Source organism: Stegodyphus dumicola, chromosome 4 (genome assembly GCF_044657685.1).
Source record: "Stegodyphus dumicola isolate Sdum_Otavi_A_Nest chromosome 4, ASM4465768v1".
In the NCBI taxonomy this organism is placed as follows: Eukaryota; Metazoa; Arthropoda; class Arachnida; order Araneae; family Eresidae; genus Stegodyphus; species Stegodyphus dumicola.
In genome coordinates, this window is record NC_140771.1 from 69,145,010 (window position 1) to 69,167,623 (window position 22,614).

Consider the following 22,614-nt stretch of genomic DNA (forward strand, 5'->3'; position numbering starts at 1 on the left):
TATTATTGTGTCTGAAAAAATATCTTTTAGCAATATTGTCTATTTTAGCATTAATATATGAACTGTTTACATGAACTACTGAAACAAAGTGAAAGAAGTTTACTGACAATGAAATGAGAATAGATGAAATAAATTTAACTTGAGAAATACCAAATTTATATTTTTATATGTGTCCATTCAGAATGCAAACATATAAATATATAGATGTGAAATCTGAATGTGTATGTTTTGTATTTTAAGTGAAAATAAATATTAAAATATTAAATGTTAAAATAGAATATTCTAGAAGTGGACAAACAGTACCCTTATTATCCTCGCTGGATTATAACCTTTCTCAACATACATTACTACGTGCGACAACATGTGCCAATTAATATAAAACTTACAAGTTTAAAAATCTAACAAAAGAATAATATAAGACATTTATAGGTATAAATTAAAAAAAAAAATATTATTTATTTATTCTTAACTGAATGCTTTTTCATACAATTCAGCTAGCATTTATCTCTATAGTGTTATTTGAGCAATCAGCAATTGTAAACCTCCACACTAATTTTTGTTAATTATTTATTTCCCAGTATATTTTGTATAAACTACATTAATACCCAAACAGCATAACACAATGCATTCAAAAAATCAAATCAGAAAAAAATGCATATAAAATAATACCATGTAACTTTATTAAATATTCTAAAAATAATACACATTCAAAATATATATTTTAATATCAGAAGTAAATAATTTCTTAACAAAATATAAAATACATCAGCATAATTTAATATCATATAAAAGAAGACACAATACCAAAAATAAAGTCACTGAATTTCCCATTCAGATCAGTTTCATTATTTTTACAAAGAAAATAAATAAGCTCCTACATATTTCCATTTTAAAATTAGAAGTAGAAAGTGAATAGATTTAATAAGTTAACTAAGTTCCATACAAATAACCAGAATATAATATACCAGAATGAAACAACAAAAACCCTATTGGAAGCCTTACATTATTTACTGTATTTAAAACTTATGTACAAGCACCATCATCTTTTATTACTTGAGCTTTGTAACATAAAACCAAACTCGTACAGTATTTCATTAATTTAGTGAAATCCAGTCTGCTGTTCTTGAAAACACAATTCTGCATATTTTGAGTTATTGGTCTCTCATATAATCACCTTATGTTCTTTTTCTGTTCCAAAGCTACATCAAAGCTGTTCAGTATACTTCAATTATTTTTAAATTAAAAATGACTCAGTGATTCTGAATTAAAATTAGCAGTTTAAATACAACCTTTAGCTCTTGAATATGATATACAAATTCTAAATAACATTAAATGTCAAATTGGGTAAAACAAAATGATTTATTTTTATAGATGATATTTCCTGAACATTTTGTTTATGAAAAGTAAAAAACTAAGATATTTGAAATGCTACATTATGAAAAATTTTGACTGCCAATGATCAATTACTATTTAAAAGATTTTTAATTTACTAAGATAAAGAACAGGTAATACAGCATTCAAAAAGACATATGCAATTCTGTATGGGATTTGCTGTATGCCAATAAATTTTGAAAAGACAAAAGTTTGCTTTCCCAGATGTTGATCAGATATTAACATTATAAACATTGAAATTACACATGGGCATTGGTTCATACAAATGACTCATTACATTAATGTACATATGTCATTGTAAATACAAAGCTCATTATTTGAAAAGTACTAATATGCAGCTAACAGTAATTCTAGAAAAAATATATACAGTCAAAAGTCGTTAATTCGGACACCCATAATCCGGAATGATCTATAATCCGGACCTCAAAGCTAAAAACTTTCTGCGCATGCGCCGCGGTGGCACATGCGCACAGGCGTTTTACGCGAGCGCGTAAGACCTTGACTACTGCGCATATGCGTGTGCGCAACTGCAGAATACGTTTTCGCCTGCGCGTTTAATGTATAACGGACGGTGTAAACTAAAATTATCTAATTATCTATTTCAGTTAATGTTAATGATTGCATTGTTCTTTAATCTTCGAATTGGATCCCGCTTATTATTTTTAGCAGACTGTAAGAGCAATTTTATAAAAGTAAACTTGAACTTTCGATTATGTCAAATAGAATTTCCGATGCTGGAACTTCCAAAGGATCTACAAAACGAAAGTATGTTTCGATGTCCAACAAACAAAAAGTGGAATTGCTGCAAAAAATGGATAAAGACATGAAGAATGTGACAGAGAGGTTAGTGAAAACGAAAAAATTTCGATTGACAAGTTAGTCGGTATTCTCGGCACACAGCAATTAACGGGACTTGAAGAGCGGAACTTTGTAACTGAACAAGAAATTATGTCTGTTTATAGAATTAAAGAGAAAGTATTATCACATAAAACGAAGCAACTTAAACAACTTACATTGAGAGAAATGTTTAATAAAGTAAACAAATAAATATTAAGCTTTTTTTTTTTTTTTTTTTTTTTTTGTAAATTTTGATACCCTTTAGATCATAATTGTTCTTTATTTCATAAATTACGGTTTCATATTTTTAATTTTAGAATTTCTGCATGCCATCTTACGAGATTTAAACTGATGATCTATAATCCGGAAAAATCGATAATCCGGAATCGCCGAAGTCCCGACGAGTCCGGATTAACGACTTTTGACTGTATATTGAAAAACATGCTAATATTAAATTAGACAACACAAAAAAAAAAAAAAAAAAAAAAAAAAAAAAAAAAAAAAAAAAAATTACTTATTGCACTGTAATGCACAGAAGCTTTCAATGCTCATTTATATGCTTTATTTGAAAACTGCTGAGCTTATCAATTCATATTTTAAAATCCTGTTTACACACAGTTATTTATATAACATTTAAATAGGCAATAGTTAAACTGACACTGTCTTATTATACAAGACACAGTCAAATTGCTATCACCAAGATAAGCTCAAAAATAACATGCACTGAATCTTTAGCATATGTAATAGAGGAACTGAGAAGGAGAAAAAAATTAAGATCGCATTGAAAGCTCTTAGCACCAAAGTATATCTCTAACTGGAAAATAAATAAAATAATTTTTTACTAAAAACATAAACATGAGGCATTTTATTCTGTGTATGTTCATATCAGAATCCATAAGTACCATAACAACTTAACAAGAACAACAAAAATATTTTTAAAAAAATTCTTCTTCTGAAAATGAAATTGACAGTATTTTTAAGTACTTCCGCAAATATTTTTGCTTATACTTTGGTATCAAGAAATCACTAAAAACAAAATCTATTGAAATTAAATGCCATCATGTGTTTAAGCTACTTTTATCCTTAATGATGAACATGCTTAACTTTTCAATACATACATGCAGTGGTATATTTGATCTCAGTATTTGTTTCACATTTCAAACAGAAATCTAACCATAATAGCCCATATTTATATATATATATATATATTAAAAAAAAAAAAAAAAAAAAAAAAAAAAAAAAAAAACACCTAATAATAGCATAATCCTGCTCATCTTTATAAGTTGAATCCAATGTTTAAATAAGTAGATATAATTTATCACTTATTTTTCTATTTTTTACATAAAAATTGCATATGTATTTTATTTTACCTCATGATATGGAATTTAGACCATTTAATTGCTTTATTAGTACATAACATTTATGTATATAAGACCATTTTATAAAACTCAAAAAACTTATAATATGAGAAGCTGTCTTACATTTTGAAGGTAATGAAATAACTGTTAATACCATAAGTATGACAACTTTGTATCCCAAATTCCTTAAAGTATTCACACAGAAATAAAAGCCAAAGGTATACATAAATAATGCAGATTTTTAAGTGTCACTAAAGACATTAAGATTAAACAAAAATGACTATGATAATTATTTTCCTTTAAAGTACTTCAACTACTGGAAGGAAAGGCTCCTTCGTGGTTTACAAAGATTTTTTATATTTATATATAATAAAACTGAAAATTGTATTGATACCAAAGATTTGTTTTATACATAAGTCTTAATATGTACACATACATATGTATGTGTTTGGAACAGCAGATACATATTTTTGCTTATTTTTAACATATCCATACAATAAACAATGTAATAACATGGGAGAACAGTTAAACAGAAACTGTTAATAATACTGCTAAACACAAACTTAAATACAACATAACTATAGTGTATATTAAGATCCAGTAACGATATAACTCATTATGAGAGAGCGACATATAAAAAATATTCAAAAATACTTTTTAGGAGACAACTAGTAATGCTTTAGAACCTTCCTGGAAAAAGAAACATGAATGGGAAAAAAACCATTTCAAGGAAGGGGAATTGTTCATATTGTTTTCTTCTTCTATTACTTATGTTAGCATCATGAGATTGCATGAAAGCTAGTTTCAAATATTAATATAGCATATAAAATGCTAAATTAAAAGCAGCTTTCATTCAAAGATAAATCATTTAATACTTTAAAATGCTAATACTAAACAGTACTGTTTGAGTATTAAGGAACTCACTTAAATTCACCTCATTTACAGAATTCATATACAAATATATCTTGCTTCATTGTGTTTAAAACTATGGTAATCTCACATCAGACTGTTGGCTGCTGTTATTTTAGCAACCATATTTTTCGCATTGCATATCTCCATCACATTCTGTCAGTTCTCATAATATCTGGAATTTTATTATTATATTGAAATTAAACTAAATAATAGTTGTATAAAAATTTCTAAATGTTCACTGATTAATATGATATTTACTTCCAGTTAGGAGGTGGAAATAATTGTAGCTTGATGTTGGTTGTCACAAATAAAACTGAAGCATTTTAAAGAAAATACACTGGGAAGGGGGTAATTCAATTTTATATACTATATTCATTTTCAGCTCCTGAATAAACATGTCAATTCAACTTAGATCATATTTAACATTCATCGAAAAGCTTCCATTTTGGATTTGAAATATGAGACATAAAATAAATTAAAATTATGGCTTAAATATTGTTTTTGAAAGTAATTCCAACTCTTAGTATGTTACAATTCTTCTCACTTATGTCTCTTAAATAGGAATAATTCAGTGTGAAATTTAAATATGAAATGCCTAATGCAGCATATTGTAAGTTTCAAGACTAAATCTTTCTATTAAGCAATAAAAATATGAAAGTGGCTTAAACATAAGGGGTATGTTTCTCCTTCCTCTTAAATCACTTTTCTAAAACCCATACTTGTCTTATATGTGCAATATAACATTTAGTTATAGATTCTTAACCTTTATATTAAATATATATATATGCTTAATTTTACATTATATTATGATTTTAAATTAATTTTCTTGTAAAATAAACATCAATCAATACATCAAATTCATACACAGGTGGCAAAGCAGCCCCCCAAACACTTTTTTTTCCCCTTACAACAAATTTTGCATTTTTAATCAAAATGTTTTTTAATTTATTTCACTTGAAAGAAAATGCTTAAATCATTATAGCATCATTTAACTTACAAAGTAAACCCAATAATTGTTTTTTAAACAGTAAAATTAAACATTATATTAAAATGGAAGCTCAGTATAATAAAACGGATATTAAAAATAACCAAACTAATAATAATGTATTCTCAAAAGCCATAAAAATGGCAAATGAAAACTTTTTAAGTACATCCTGGTTTTTAAGTGCATCCTGGTTAATGAGTACCAACAAACAACACTTGATACAACGGTATTCTTAATTTTAACTCTGCATATGCATTTAAGTTAAATTTAATTAAAAATTACATTATTCATGACAGAAAGTGTGTATTTATATATATTTTAAATATTTATTTTTTATTCTTATACTTTCATCATTTAATTCATGAATATAATAATGAATTATTAATTTAAAAAATAGACATATCAAATATTATTAACTTTTTGTATTATTTAAAAGTCTAAAAAATCACTTTTGACAAGAAAAAAATTAAAGCTCTGTCTCTCAAGGGAGAAAAAAATATGAACTCAAAACCCTCAAAAAAAAAAAAAAAAAAAAAAAAAAAAAAAAAAAAAAGCTGTTTTGAAAAATGTATTGACAACAAATAATTATTCTATAAATTTATAAGTGCAATGTTAGTGGAATGTAAAACAGGCAACCTTGCTGATATATTTCAAATCAATATATCATATAAAATTGTTCAAATAAATAATGGCAGAATAAGTTACATTTTTGCATGAATAAATTAATAACATTTAAAGCTATTTACAATACTCAATCACATCATTTTTCAAATGGACTATATAGTACCTCAATACAAAATAATACTATATATTTCTATGTCAACAGATGTCATAAAAATACCTATTTGAAATTAGCATACAATGTTGCCAAAGTATAAAACTGCATTTTTTAAATATTATCTTAGATGCTTATAAAGGCACAATTGTGATCTGGTTTTGTAAACAACAACAACAACAAAAGGAAAAAAATTCTTTGCACATCCTTAAGACTGTACTAATGAATTAACCATAAAAGTACACTTTCCTGAAACACTCTACTGGTATATTTCAAATCTAGATCAGGCCAGAAATTTGAATAAAGTCTTGAAGCATGTGTGCCAAATATATCCAACACATGTCTATTAATTTCTCCAATCCTGAAACAGAGAAAATAACATAATTTGGAATTCAATAAATAAATAAATATATGAAAAGCTTATTATCTTTAAAACAAATGTTTGTTTTTAAATAATACTTTTTTTATACACCATTTGCAGTTAAATCAGAAGAAAGAACTCTAATAACATCACGACAAGCATGATTTTTTTATGATGATATATTTCATGTGTTTCATATTATTATTGATAAATATTAGTTAATACACTCAAAGATTGATGCATATGAAATGATGGTAATGTCAACAACTAGTTACTAAGATATGAGTAAATGATAGTAATCTGAACTTTTTTATAGTTATGTTATCCTTGTAAATAAATAGTACCAGAAGAAAACTGCTTCAGAATCTCTAAGCGTATTAGTAACATTACTAAAGTATATTTTGCAAATTCCCATGTATTAGTTGTTAATCGAAGCAGTTTCAAAATGCTTTGCAGTGAATTAAACTTGAGATAAAATTTTACATTTGATATATAGATTCATAAATATGAATAAAAAATCTCAACCCTCCAAGGGTTATAGACATAACATTCCATATCGAAGAATGGCTTTCCTGTTTGTTTCACATGAAAATTTCTGCTAGACTCTTATCTATTTCATTTCAAGATTACAAGGAATGGAGTCAACGTACAAAGTTAGAAGGTCATTTAAGAATTAGAATTTAGAAAATACAACTTATTATGACATATTGGGGAACTTTGAAATTTCTGGTCCAAACTCATAATGCTGAGAAGATTAAGAAAGATCAAATTTTGCTATTCTTCCCCTTTTTTGCATAAAAATAAAACAGCTTGAGCTGAAGAACATTCCTTAACTATATTCATTATAACCATAAAAAATATACAGTGATACCTCAGTTCATAAATTTTATTCATTCCTGAAAGTTGTTCGTGAATTGAAATAATTTGCCTTATAAGTATTAATGTAAAATGAATTGATTCATTCCTGGACCATAGATGATTGCTTATTTAAAGTTTACTACATTACTTTGTATACAAGTTCATAACCTAAAACCAATGCAAATTGGTAAATATAAAACAAAAAAGATTAATACTATATTAAACAGATAAAATAGACAAAAAATTTGATTAACTGCTCCTATACAAAAGAGAGTGAAAGGCTTAAGTGAAAAATTATGAGAAAGATGTTATTTATTGTTTGGATATGATATGATCTTTCTTTCTTTGAAGTTCTTTTCCAAAAATATCAGGTAACTAGACATAGTTTTTTTTTTTTTTTTTTTTAAATGCACCACTCAACTATATTATTATCTTAGATGCTTATTGTGTCTATTATTATTATAGACTGTGCTTCTGTTTCATTCAAAATTTCTTTAATATGTCATTTCTCCAATTTGTTGGTGCCTACATTTTGAAATGTTTCCAAGGTGAGACACAGTGTTGTCATTGAAAATGCTAATGCTATAGTTAGCTACTATTTTATTAGGTTGATATTATTATTATTTGCATCTTATCCAACTCTACACAAACTTCATTGATCAAAGAATTAGGATCAGTTTGTTTCCTCTTCATCTGAAAACATTTCTTCCACAGTCACTCTTTGCTGCTTGAGAAACAGTAATGGTTTCTTGTTGAGTTATTTTGATAGTCCCCTAATACAGTGATTCTCAACCTGTTTTGCTCCATGCTCGTTCACCATTGCTAGATCACTCCCTTCCTTTCCAAAATTTTAAAAATTTATTTATTTAGATTTAAATTATTTTTTAATAGCACAGGAGGAAGCAGGTGGAGTATTGTAACTATATTCACCCTAAAAACTATAAAATTTACTCCTAGTTGAAATTTACTCTAATAATTTCCCAGTGTCTTTATTGTTAACTCTTATAGTTTTGCTTAAGCACACAATATCATAGACAAACAAAGTCTTAAGTGTCAAAATGTTCAGTTTTTGCCTAATCTGACTATAGTTTCCTTGGTGTTATGCTGCCGCAATATATTATCTCAATTTGCAATGAGCTACAAACATACAGACTCTAGATATTAGCTCAATATCCAAAAAACTCTCAATATGAATTGCGAACATAACAAAAAGATATCTCCAAACTCTCTGTCAATCAGTTCATCAGTGAAAATAGCACATTTGAGCATCTACACTCAAAAACTGATTGGAACAAGGCCAAAATCATCACCAAGCAATAGTACAAAAACAGTCTTAAAATTAAAGAAGCAATTGAAATCGTTGCCAAACCATACTACAACAGAGATTTTCCCTTCTATCTGCCATACATCTAGATGTCAATTTCGAGTAAAGCAACCCTGCAGAAACCCACAAAAGATGACAAACATGATCAAACTATTCATTCCAGCTCCGGTTGATGAAGGAGACCGGTCACCTGCAAAAGCTGCTTTACTTTTATTTATATTCAAGCATGGTTCCAATCTGTTAGCCTAGAGCAGCTGTTCTCAACCTTTTGACTAACACGAACCATCTAAACAAAAATTAAAAAAACTTTAGTACCACCATTACATTTTAAAATGATTATGTCTCAATTTCTCAATAGAAATACAATGCTCGACATTGAAAATGCAATGCCAAGAAGGGGTGGTCAGAAAGTGATGAAATTTGGAAAAAAGACAGAGACAGCAAGCAGCAATAAGTGATCTTTATTTCAAAATCATAGTCAGAATACAGAGCGAGAACGGCGTCAGCTCAGTAAGATGTAGGACCAGCATGGACAGTGATGATCGAAGAAACACGTCTAGGCATAGAGTCAATAAAAGTGGCGGATGGTGTCCTGAGGGATGGCTCACCATTCCATTTCAACCATTTGCCACAGTTCATCTTCTGAACGAGGCAAGGGCAGAGTCTGCGAATGGAGTCCAATCACATCCCACACGTGTTCGATTGGTGCCAGGTCAGGAGAGTACGGTGGCCAGGAAAGCATCTGTATACCTTGCAGAGCATGTTGGCAGAGGTGAGCACTGTGTGGTCTGGCATTATCCTGCTGAAAAATTGCATTAGGCAGTGCCTGAAGGTAGGAGATTGCTATCAGCCGCAGTACATTATCCAAGTATCGTTGGGCCATCATAGTGCCCTGAATATGAACTAGAAGTGACCTGGAATCGCAGGCAATAGCGTTCCAAACCATTATGCCACTTTGTCGCACGGTGGGGAGTTCCACAGTTACTGCCGGATTAGAGCCGTCTCCACATCGATGCCACACACATATGCGGCTACTGTCACTGGATAAACAGAAGCGTAACTCATCTGAGAACATGACGTTTCGCCATTCTGTCATTCACATCACTCCAGGCAGGCACCATTCTAAACATTGGCATCTATGCTGTGGGGTCAATGGCAGTCTTCTTAATGGACGCCGTGAGTGCAGGCCATGTTCAACCAATTGACAGGAAATTGTTCTGGTCAAAATGGGAACATCCAGGATATCTTGCATATGCTACAAAATCGCAGTACAAGTGACTTGTGGTACCGCCACAGCTTGTCATCAGATGTGTCGATCCACGCGTGCTGACGTAACTCTGGCTGCACCTGCACCCCTCCTTCTTCCCACATTTCCTTGTTTCAACCATGTTCGCCATAGCCGATGCACAGTGCTCGCATCCATGTGGGTATCAGCTGTGATTTGACGTAAGGACCAACCCGCCCTTCTCAGTCCGATCACCATACCCCTCATAAAATCATCTATCTGCTGGAAGTGCCTTCGTTGACGGCAGCCTGTACATTCTCTCCTATTACTCTTATCCTCCACGACAAAAAACTACTTTCTTCAATAATTCGTCTGGCAAAAACAACGACACGAATATTGTCCATTCTGCAAGTTCCTTCCCTTATATCTTACTTCACGTGTGTTGGAGAGCTGCATATTTCACATCATTCCCATAACTCAGTGACATGCGAGTACTCTAAAATTTGCATAAATTTCTGACCACTCCTTCTTGGTGTTGCATTTTCAATGTCGAGCAGTGTATTTTAAAAATATATTTTGCCATTTGCACATTTTGTTGGATATTTGTATTAAATATGCACACGTAAAAGAGATTAGATTAAAAATTGGTTATTATTCTAATTATTAAAATTTAAATTATAATATTTTAATTCTAAAATTCATTGTGAAATTTGGGCCTGTTTAAGAGAGATCAAACAGGCCCAAATTTCACGATTTCTTTATGTCTGGTCATATTTTATTTAGCTTTAACCATAAATTAGATTCATTCTTAATTTTGTTCTGTATTTTTTCCTCAACATAGAAGAAAATTCTTGTTCACACAAATAGGTTGTGCAAAATGGGAATAAAAATTTAATAGCTTTATTTGAAGTGCCTTTAAATTCTTTTTTTTTTTTTTTTTTTTTTTTTCAGTTCAGCCTAAAGTTAACAAGTTTGCTATTTTTGAAATCTTCAGTTAGAGTTCAATTGCAAAAAAATTTCTATCAATTGTTCTTTTTCTTCATGAGATTTTTGAATTTAATAGTTAAAAATACTTTGTTTCTTTGCATACCACCTATTTTTCTCTTATGTACCACCAGTGGTACATGTATCACCGGTTGAGAATCGCTGGCCTAGAGTATTTCATCACACTTTTAGCTTCATTTTAACCATGGGTGCCAGTTAAGCCCCATAGTAAATTTCAAAAAGGAAAAAATTTGCTATATAGCTTGATGATAACAACAATAAAAGCTGAATTTTGAAAACTCTGATCCCTACAAAATGCAGATTTCCCTCTACTTTACAAAAGTAATGCATTCTTGTGAAACCTTTTTTTGTAAGATAAAATTACCTAAAGTGAGAAGCAATTACCATTAATTTGTACGAGAAAAGCTTTTGATTTGTTCCACATTTTCAAAAAATCGTATCAAATCTTACCAAACATTCATTAAAACCTAGATTAAAAGTAAAAGAAATAATGGTGTAATAAATAACACTGACCATATAAACAGAAATACCATATCTATAATATAGTTTCAACTCCCAAAAGTGAAAAAAAAACAACCACAGTAGAAGACATGAACTGACGACTGAGAAAATTATGCATTAAGTCCAGAGTGCTACATGGCCTAATTCTGTAGGAGAAAGAGTAGTGAAAATCGTCTGTTACTTTATTATCATTTATGCAGCACATCACTGTATCTCTAATTTCTATGCCTACCTAGCCCAGTGTTAAAAGTCAAAGCTTATTGAGTACTAGTTGACTGGAAAGGCTTAAAGTACACCAGAGTTCTTATCTGCTAAGATTGCTACATATTATTTTTACCCTACAATTCTTTCCAGGCAATAAAACTTCCTGTATAAACTACCTTAAGCCCATAAGTTATATCACAATTAGATAGATTTTCATACAGTTACCGCATAAACACTGAACCATGCTTTCACATTTTGTAAAAGCAAAAATTGTCTTCAGATTTCTTCCATAAACTACAAGGGTACTAATTTAAAAGTCTCTGATAAAAACAAATTTGTTTACACCATGTTATTCATTTAATATAAAATTATACAGTCAAAAGTCTTTAATCCGGACTCGTCGGGTCTTCGACGATTCCGAATTATCGATTTCCGGATTATAGATCATCAGTTTAAATCTGGTAAGATGGCATGCAGAAATTATAAAATTAAAAATATGAAACCGTAATTTATGAAATAAAGAGCAATTATGATCTAAAGGGTATCAAAATTTACAAAAAAAAAAGCTTAATATTTATTTGTTTACTTTATTAAACATTTCTTTCAACGCGCGCATGCGTAAAGCATACATTACGCATAGTCGAAATTAGAAAATTGCAACCAGAAAACTATTTGATGTGTACTCGCAATATTTATAATGACAAGGAATTTGATTTAAATCATATCAAAGACGGAATATATCGAGATGAAATACTACATTTAGTAAGGAATTATAAGCTGAATAAAATAAAAACATCTGCCCTGAAGATAAGGATAGTGCTGACAGATCAACTTCCAGTTCATTGCTCGCCGTGACGTCCCCCCCCCCCTGCAGAGCAGTGTGAAATTGATAAACAGATTTCGGAATAGTTAGAGCAACAAAAGATATGCCTTTATCCATTTTTTGCAGCAATTCCACTTTTTGTTTGATGGACATTGAAACATACTTTCGCTTTGTAGATCCTTTACATATTAGTAAATATATATCGAAAATTCTATTTGACACAATCGAAAGTTCAAGCTTACTTTTATAAAATTGCTCTAACAGTCTGCAAAAAATAATAAGCCAGATCCAATTCGAAGATTAAGGAACAATGCAATCTGCAACATAAATAGATAATTAGATAATTTTAGCTTAGCTTATACTATCCGTTATACATTAAACACGCATGCGTAAAAGTCTATGCGCATGCGTTGACACATGCGCAGAAAGTTTGTAGCTTTGAGGTCCGGATTATGGGTGTCCGGATTAACGACTTTTGACTGTATTAACATCCACTTACTTATTTTGTGTTAAACGATGGAGGAATTTGAGGTAAGCTGGTTTTAAATTGTGAGGCTCCAAAACAGACTGTAAAGAAAATTCAATATCAGTATGACACAAAATGTAAAAATAAACTCAGATTTACAGATTTTCTAAAATACAAGTGTATCATATAAAAGATATTTAAGAATGAAATATAGTTTTAGAATAAAATAATTTAAGATTTTAAAATTAAATACATAAGAGGTTAAATTACCACTTCTTAGCACTAGAGAGCTATCTGCCTAAGGAGAGCACTTTCTAAGGGAAACTGGCTCATATGCACGTTATACCTGGGTAAAGCCACAAAAACGGCCATGCAGCTAGCCTGTTCATTGGAATTCGAACCTCTACTTGATAATGGGATTTTATATAATAAAACACAACAGAACCGTAAAATTTAAAAAATTCACCTTACTCACACTGTACTTATTAATATATAGACATGTAAAGATATGCAGCTATCCGGGTATTATGAATAAAAAATGAGAGCATTATTTTAGCTTACTATAAGTTTAAATCACATAATACAAATAGTGTGCAAGTCTCTAACATTCAGCAGATCAGAGGTGTCAAACTGGTTGCCCCTGAAGCAATTTTATATCTAGGTCGTGAAAACATGTCAGTTATAGTGCTGCAAAAATTTCAAGATATTTATTTTATGGCTAATTTTACATGATTTTCATTTGCATTGAAAAATGATATGAATAATGCAGCAGCAAATCTATAAATGGAGTTAAAGAGCTTTTTTTTCATAGTTGAAAATTAATAAGAAATGAACATGATTGACCGATGAGCATATAAAATTGGTGATGAAGATGATTCCTAGAAATTTCTCTCTGAAAGTACAAACTTTATTGGAATAAAAAAACTACCAAATGTCGAGTTATAGTAAGAAATAAATAAGTCCATAATTATCTAAATATAAATATATGTATTTTTATTGATGCTTTAAAGAAAATTTCAATAAATAAGACAATAGGTTATTATTTATCCTCAGGTTTTTTTCATTTGGTAAATTTTCTCTGAAAGCTTCTGAAACTCTTCTGAACTCTCTGCAAGTTTTCATAATTGGTTCACTTTTAGTTTAAATTAAGGTAAGTTATTTAATGATGAATTAAACATATCAGAATTATTTGAAAGAAACGTCAGTCTAAGAATATAATATTTAGCTGTCAGTATACTTAAATTAGAGTAACCAACGGAAATGTCTTATAGATAATCAAAATCATAAAAACAACCTTGTATTTAGCATAATTATATTGAAACACTCAATGAGTTGAGTGTTTCAATATAATTACGCTAAATACAAGGTTGTTTTTATGATTTTGATTGCCACATTAGCGTGTTTCTCTTCTAGTCTATGTCTTATAGTGCTGACAGATCAACTTCCAATTCATTGCGCGCAGCGTCGTTTCCCTCCCCCCACAGAGCAGCGTGAAATTGATGAACATATTTCGGAATGATTAGATAATCAAAGGATATGCCTTTATCAATTTTTTGCAGCAATTCCCCTTTCTGTTTAATGGACTTCGACACATACTTTAGTAATTCAGAAGTCAAACAACAAAAACTTCAAAGCTAAAGTATGTGTCTTAACATACTTTAGCTTTGAAGATCCTTTACATATTAATAAATATATATCGGAAATTCTATTTGATTTGACATAATCGAAACTTCAAGCTTACTTTTATAAAATTGCTCTAACAGTCTGCAAAAAATAATAAGCCGGATCCAATTTGAAGATTAAGGAACAACGCAATCTGCAACATTAACTGAATTAGATAATTCTAGCTTAGCTTATACCGTCCATTATACATTAAACGCGCATGCGTAAATGTATTATGCGCATGCGCATATTCGCAGCCGTAAAGACTTTATAAAATTGCTCTAACAGTCTGCAAAAAATAATAAGCCGGATCCAATTTGAAGATTAAGGAACAACGCAATCTGCAACATTAACTGAATTAGATAATTCTAGCTTAGCTTATACCGTCCATTATACATTAAACGCGCATGCGTAAACGTATTATGCGCATGCGCATATTCGCAGCCGTAAAGGCCTATGCGCATGCGTTGAGGTCCGGATTATAGATCATTCCGCATTATGGGTGTCTGAATTAACGACTTTTGACTGTATAATATTTTAAATGCATTTTCTCTTCATGATTTTTCTTAAAATTTTCAGAAGTTCAAAGCAAAAAATATTATTAAAAAGGAAAAAAATATAGTGAAAGAGAAAAAAAGCAACATAAATTTAAAAAAAAAAAAAAAATCTGAAAGATTTTAGATTCTAATAGTTGCCCAAAAGGGTTTGTTAAAGTTTCTATGCTTTCGCTCAGCTCGCAGTCTACCAGTTTGTTTCTGCACTCACTCTAGCTGCACCATTTTCTTGTCTTTTTAGCTTTATTATTAAGCATTATTTTTATCACATTTAAGCCATGAAGTTCAACAAAAAATCTGAAAATTTTTAAAAGCTGCATAGTAGTAGATGTTTAGAATTCCTAATACAGTTTTAAATATTGGCATATATTTATATGCTTTTTTCAGCCTTCTCTCAATACATCATATCAATATTCAGTTTTTTTCAGCAAGATGGCTAACAAAGAAATTTGTCTTTTTATTATTAACTTTTTACATGCTTATTTATTAAACATTGTGTCCTTCTCACTTACACCACATAAAATTCAATTAAAGAGCAGAATCACAAAATATTTAAACTGCATATCTTTAGAATTCCCAATAGAGGTTACAATACACAGTTTTATATTCCCTATATTATTTATTTAAAAACTATTTGCTTGTATGGGTAGCCATCTAAAATAGTTATCATAACAAAGAAAAAGTATATAATGATTTAAATGAGTTCAGCTAGTGTTGCATAAAAATACTGAATATTTCCAAGAAGACATCTTAAGGTTTTAATATACAATGAAACCGAGCACCTCTATATACGAGAAATTCGAGATACGAGGAAAGTATGAGGGAAAAATTCGTCTCTAAATACGAGCATTGACTCGAGTAATGAGCAATGAGCCAGGCTGTTGGTATGGGTGGGGCCATTTTCCTATCCAGCAACTCGAGGAATCCCATCGTCAGATCACTCAGTGCTCTTTTATATACGTGTTTGTGCACTTGTAAGTTAATTGTTTTTTACATTTAATGTGAAAATAATTATGTCACGATGCCTCCCAAAAAGATTGTTGCCGCAGATAGTGCTGCAAATAAAAATAAGGAGGCCATGGCTGTTGATATTAAGAAAGAAATCATAGATAAACATAAGCATGGTGTAAGAGTGACGGAATTGGCGAAGCCTTTCGACATCGATAATCTACACTATTCTGAAGAAGCAGGAAGAAATTAAGAAACTTGATATAGCCAAAGGAGTTACCGTTGCTTCCAAGCACCATCACAAATTCCTAGAAGATGTTGAGATGCTGTTGATGGTGTGGATTAACGAGAAGCAGTTAAAAGGTCGGTGACAGAAAGTTAAACTATGGTAATATTATTTACCAGTGTTTATTAGGAAAAATTGACTTTTATGTTGATATTTTTGGGAGTGCGGAATGAATTAACCGGATTTCCATTATTTTCAATGGAGAGCTTGTTTCTAGATACGAGAAATTTGCTACATGAGTTGAATGCTGGAATGAATTAAACTCGTATCTCGAGGTTCCACTGTACTTATTTAAATAAATTACGTTAAGAAGGAAAAAATATTCTTAAGACCTGTGTTTGTTGCTTTCAAATCACTTAGTTATTACTGAGTAACCTTTCAGATAAAATTTGAAAGTATCCTAGGCTTTACTGAACTGCAATACGCTAGCATGTGGAAGATAAATGTATTATTTCTTACGGCAATAAACTGCTTTCATAGAGTCAAGTTTGTCAATTAAAACTGAAAGCTAAATATCTTACATTTTTCCAAATGGCAACAGTCTCACACACTGTAGATAAAGATGTTTCAAAGTGTTGTTACGGCAATACACTGCTTTCATAGAGTCAAGTTTGTGAATTAAAATTGAAATATAAATATCTTACTTTTTCCAGACGGCAACAGTTTCGTACACTGCAGACAAAGATGTTTTATTTCAAACAATGTTGCCACAGATCGTTTTCAAATTGTGGAGTTTGTTAATCAAAAATTCATTAAAGTTTTACAAAATATTAAATAAATAATAAAACAAATTGAAAACTCAGGCTTCCAGGTGCACATGCTCAGTGGAGGATTATGTTAGTCAAAATTTGATAACTCTAGCTATTGTTGTTTTTTAACAATGCCAAGAACATACCTATATACATGCAGATTCTTCATTACTTAATTTCTTTAAAAATAATACAGGGCAATAATATTTGTGGCAATACTTTGAAAAGTACTATGTCATTTATAGTAAACCAACACAAAATCTCATTCTGAGACTAATAGCCTCTTTTGGGCTAAAAAAAAATGCATGCAGATTTTCTAGAATGAAGGGGTTGCTAAACCCACATTGCTTAAGGGTCAACTTGGTATTTTTCTTCCATGATATTCTTTGGTCAAAAAAAAATTCCTTTGAATAACACAAATTTATTTAGGTTAAAATAACATGCTGAACAAATATTAATTTAGAAGTCAAACAATAAAAATCAGCATTTTATTTTCAAATTTTCACAGGACTAGTTTCGACCACCATCCTCAGCTGCCAAAGGGCAAATGAATAATGGGCATAAGATATAGTGAAAAGATAAGGTGAGATAAGAATGGCTGGACAGGAGTCAAGCCACTGGTGCCATCTATTGATGAAACAAGAAAACTAAAACATAATTTCCTAAAAGGCTGAATGTAAAGATAGATTGGAATTAGGGTCTTTAACTAAAACAGAAAGACTTTTTTTAATGTAAAATACATCTAAAAATTTTTATTCATGAATGGAAGAAGTTTTTTCAATAATTTTAGCTGCAGAAAAATGTAAAGTGTGATTTTCGGACCAACAAGCAACAGAAGACTGCTGTGTTTTCTTTTTCGTAACAGTCTCAAGGGCTAATCTTTGGAATATGGTAACAGGTAGTTTGGCGACATTTTGGTAAGGCGATAAAGGTTACTAGCTAGGACTTTAGCAGTGTACATGGATAAAGTTAAGAGTGTGCACAATGCCATTTTCGTGCAATTCTGGGATGTTTTTTTAAGTGAAAATAGGTCGACGTGTACATGGATACTGTGTATGTGCAATTTTTTAAAATGCGGCAAGCAGTGGGCGATTCTGCACTTTCTCCCAATTCCGCACCTAATCTTCGTCATGATTAAGCACTTTTGTTCCACAAAAGTTCTAGCATAAGTGTAATTCGGCTAGCAGATTGTTGGAGAAAAATGTTGAGGGGGGAGGGAGAAAAAATGCCTTTACTTAGTGAAAACAAAATGGCGTCAAAAAAAAAAAAAAAAAAAAAAAAAAAACCACTACAAGGTTGCTGTAGCAGGGTTGGTCGCCAAATTTTCGCCAAGTTACCATATACTGAAGATTAACCGTCTCATGTTCTTAAACGCAAATTTTAAGGCTCTCTTAGTTTGACCAATGTAAATTACAACACACTGGCAAGAAATGTCATCTGACTAAACAAAAGTTAACTTCATTTTATTATTTTTTTTCCATGCACTTCAAGTTTGCTGCTCCAGGCTGTTGATCAAGAACTAAATTATTTAAAAGCAGTAGCTATTGACAGGGGCTTTTCACTCAACATTATTAACCAAGCAGTTAAAAAAATTCTCATTTAAACACACCAAAAGGCACACTCTTGTTTTAGGAGATTATAAGAGTTCTGTTGACATTCCTTTCTTTCCATCAATTAGCTATAAAACTGCACGTATTTTACAGAAATTTAACTTTTGGGTCATTTCTTTTCCTATCAGTAAAATTACAAGTTCCATACTTAGGACCTCATTCCAGATATGAATTCTGGAGATATTTACAGGATTCCTTGCCTGTGTGGCTTAATTTACAAAATAAGACAGTCTTAAAATTTTGTATTAATGAATATGAGGTATATGTTAGGAAAAAGGAAACACAGAAATCCTCTGTTACCCAGCATTGGTGATCCCAAAATCACCCTCTCCATTTTTCTGCCATGAAAATTATTCAAAAAAACACCTTCCATTGGTGAATTAGATTTTTTGTAGGCATTTCACATCCAAGAAAATCTACTTAATGATCCTAATTCCAATCCACCTTTACTTTTAGACTTTAAGGAAATTATGTTTTAGTTTTGCTGCTTCATCAATAGATGGCGGTAGTAGCTTAACTCCTGTCCAGCCATTCTTATCTTATTTTTTCACAATATTTTATCTCGTTCATTTTACTTTGGCAGCTGAGGTGGTGGTTCGGTAAAACCATCGAAACTAGTCCTGTGAAAATTTGCAAATATAATGCTGATTTTTGTTGTTTTACTTCCAAACAAGCTTATTTATTACTCATACCTAATTTAAATAGTCATGACAAAAGTATGCAAAAATAACTCACAGCATAAAATAGGACTGCAGTAGAAGTAGCATAAAGCATCAGCATAGAACCTCTAATTTTTGGCAAAACACCTTCTTGAATTCCAAGTGCATAACCAACCTAAAATAAACCATAACACTTCACTACAAAATACTAGAAGTCATATAAATTATAAAGGGAAAAAATAATATTCTAAATTTTTCTCCATTATTTAATCATAAGTATAAAAAAATTAAAAGTAATACACAAGAAATGGTAATAAATTTACAAGAAATATACAAAACCAAATAATACATTAATATAAAGTAAATAAAAATCATTATGCAATGACACAAAGAATAAACAGTACAGTGGGTAGGGGATCCTACTGTGGTATCAAAGGGCCTGGTTTGAATCCTGGAGAAGACATGACTGTAATTGTCTATTCCTTCATAGGAGGCTATGGTGGCCACCTATTATGTGCCTCAATAAAATGGCAGTCTTAGGTGTGACCCATGCTGAATATGGAAGAGCCCACCATTTGGGATGGGAGAATATTTTTATAAATTTATAACAGTTTTTTTTTTTTTTTTTTTTTTGCACACATAATAAGTTCGAAATGAATACTGTGCAAAATATAAAAATATAAATTTATTTAATTTTTAAATTCAACTTTATTAGTTTTAGCTTTGTAAACAAATTACATTAAAAAATATATGCATAATGCAAACCACACTACACAAGATCTTGCTTATAAAAAATAAGTGATTAAAAATGATAGTGCACCACATTAATTGAATTAATAAACATTAAATTAATCTAACAATACATTAAAATAACTATATACCTTATCTAAAGTTATTAAAATTAAATAATTAAAAATATTTCAGTATACTTCACAGAAAAAGATATACCATTTATTAAGCTATTTTGAACATATTACTAATCATTGCTGAGGAAGCTATTAAAAACCAGACATTTTGAAACCAAATATTTTATTCATTAATGACTAACAAATAATTTATTCAATATAAAAGTAGCAGGAACATTCTTAAATATAAAAGAGTATAGTTTGTTTTTTTAGAAATAATTAAACATTTACAGTTGAAGTTTTTTTAACAGGAACAAATTTTTTTTTACATACAAGTAAAAAAAAAAGTTTGTATAAATAATAGTTTATTTTTTAACTCCATTTGATTTGCTGAGTAGACTACCTACACCAGGCAACAACACAAAAAAGAATCTAGAATGCCAAAAAGTAGCTAAATAACAATGATTTTCTTATAAATAATATTGTTATCCATCAAAGTATCTATATGAAAATTTCTAACTGTTGAATCTTTAAATCTAATTTACAAAAACACAAACTTTCATTGTGGTAAGAATGTGGCTAGACTCAAAAACTCAATTAAATATGCAAAAGGAGAAGAGGAAAGAAATACATGAACTTGTAAAACTAGGTTTTAAAATGCTGTTGGGGAAGGATAAGGAGGACAGAGAATTTATCAATAAAGAAATGTTAATTAAAATAATTCACTTTGTCTTTTTTAACTATAATAATAAACCATAAATAAATTTATTTTTGATATTTTTCTCAGTAATTAATGTAATCTTTGCTAATCAATATTATGTTAACCTAATCAAAACATCAAAAATTAAATAAACATAATGGATCAATATTAGCTAATTAAACCTGTTAATATTTATTAATTTAATTTTTAAAATTTTATTACAAAATTTTTCGGCAAGCTTTTAAGACATTTTTGACAATAAGCTGTAGGAAAAAAAAAAAAAAAAAACAATATTTTAAGCCAAATCATGCGGAAAGTATAAGTTTTAAAAAAATGTTTTCACAAAATAAGCTTTTATTTAAAACTTTTTGGTATCTATGCATTATACCATGCAGTTTGAAACAGCTAGCAGACAACACAGTTAAGCACCAATTATGGGTAAACTTGACATCATAATGCACTCATAACATCTGTGCTTCCATCTGATGCATCTTCGACTAATTCTTTATAAAGCCACATATAATCAATTACATTTGTGAATGCACTCCAATTCATTTGCAGCTGGTTGAGAGAATTAACATCTGATGAATGGGGAAAAGAAAGGCTGACAAATAGTAACAGATTATCTTCAGGGAGTTCGTACTCATAACATTCTAAAGAGGGTTTCCAGTAAAACTGATAAGCCTAACAACATAGCAGAAGCTGATGAAAGCCTGTTTTGAAGTGCAAAAACAAAGCTATTTGAATACTTTCACAGCAGTGGCAGTTTGGTGAATTGTGCAGAGAAACTAAAGAATGTTTTATTGAAAATGTTATAGAAAGAAGTGCAGCTCAGAATTCTGCATGAATGACTAACACATCTCTGCAAACTTCTGTGGTCACCAGGATAAGTAACAAATAATTTATCACCTAGTTTAAGGGGAACAAGAAATAAAATAATTCTATTTACAAAACTCAGTTCAGTCTGATTATCCACACACGCTTGAAATATATTGTTACAAAATGCACAGGCACAGTAAGAGAGCTTCCATGGTTCATAGCCACATTTTAGTTAAAAAAATAAGCACCTATAAGCACTTTTCAAGCACATTTTAAGAAAAAAAAAATAAGCGCCTAATAATAATAAGCATAAAAAAATAACATTAAAAGAAAAATTAGACTTGCAATTCAAAATATGAGCAATGCAATATTTATTAAAAGAATAAGCATTACCTCAACCATGGAAAACAATTAACTTTTTTTTTTTTTTTAATTTTAAATGACAGTTCAATTTACAGAATTCGTTTACAATGAGAGAAAAAAAAAACTATGCAAAACTAAACTATATTACAAGATTTAATGATGAAATTTCAGTTCAAAATATAGAAAATAAATAATAATAAGCCTTATTAATTGTATTCGCTTGGCACCTAATAATAAATACAATTTATTTTTCCTCTTATATTAATATTTAAAGAATTTAACTTAAATCAAAATTCTGAACATTTTCTAAATTTTCATTGCATAACAGTTTTCCCTTAACATACATTCCAATCAAAGTAATTTAAGTAAAAAAGAGGAACATTTCTGAAATCA

General features: G+C 30.0%; 1 protein-coding gene across 1 annotated transcript in view; it reads right to left on the bottom strand.

Moving 5' to 3' along the window:
• Positions 1-6,043: 6,043 nt before the first annotated feature.
• The window catches only part of LOC118187318 (transmembrane protein 135-like), a 98,731-nt gene continuing 82,160 nt past the window's right edge, over positions 6,044-22,614 (bottom strand). The window contains exons 11-13 of the mRNA XM_035357513.2: positions 19,571-19,669; positions 13,060-13,127; positions 6,044-6,620 (exon numbers count right to left, since the gene is read on the bottom strand). Coding sequence (XP_035213404.1) covers positions 6,479-6,620; positions 13,060-13,127; positions 19,571-19,669 — 309 coding nt within the window. The 3' untranslated portion in view covers positions 6,044-6,478. The remainder of the gene's footprint in view (positions 6,621-13,059; positions 13,128-19,570; positions 19,670-22,614) is intronic.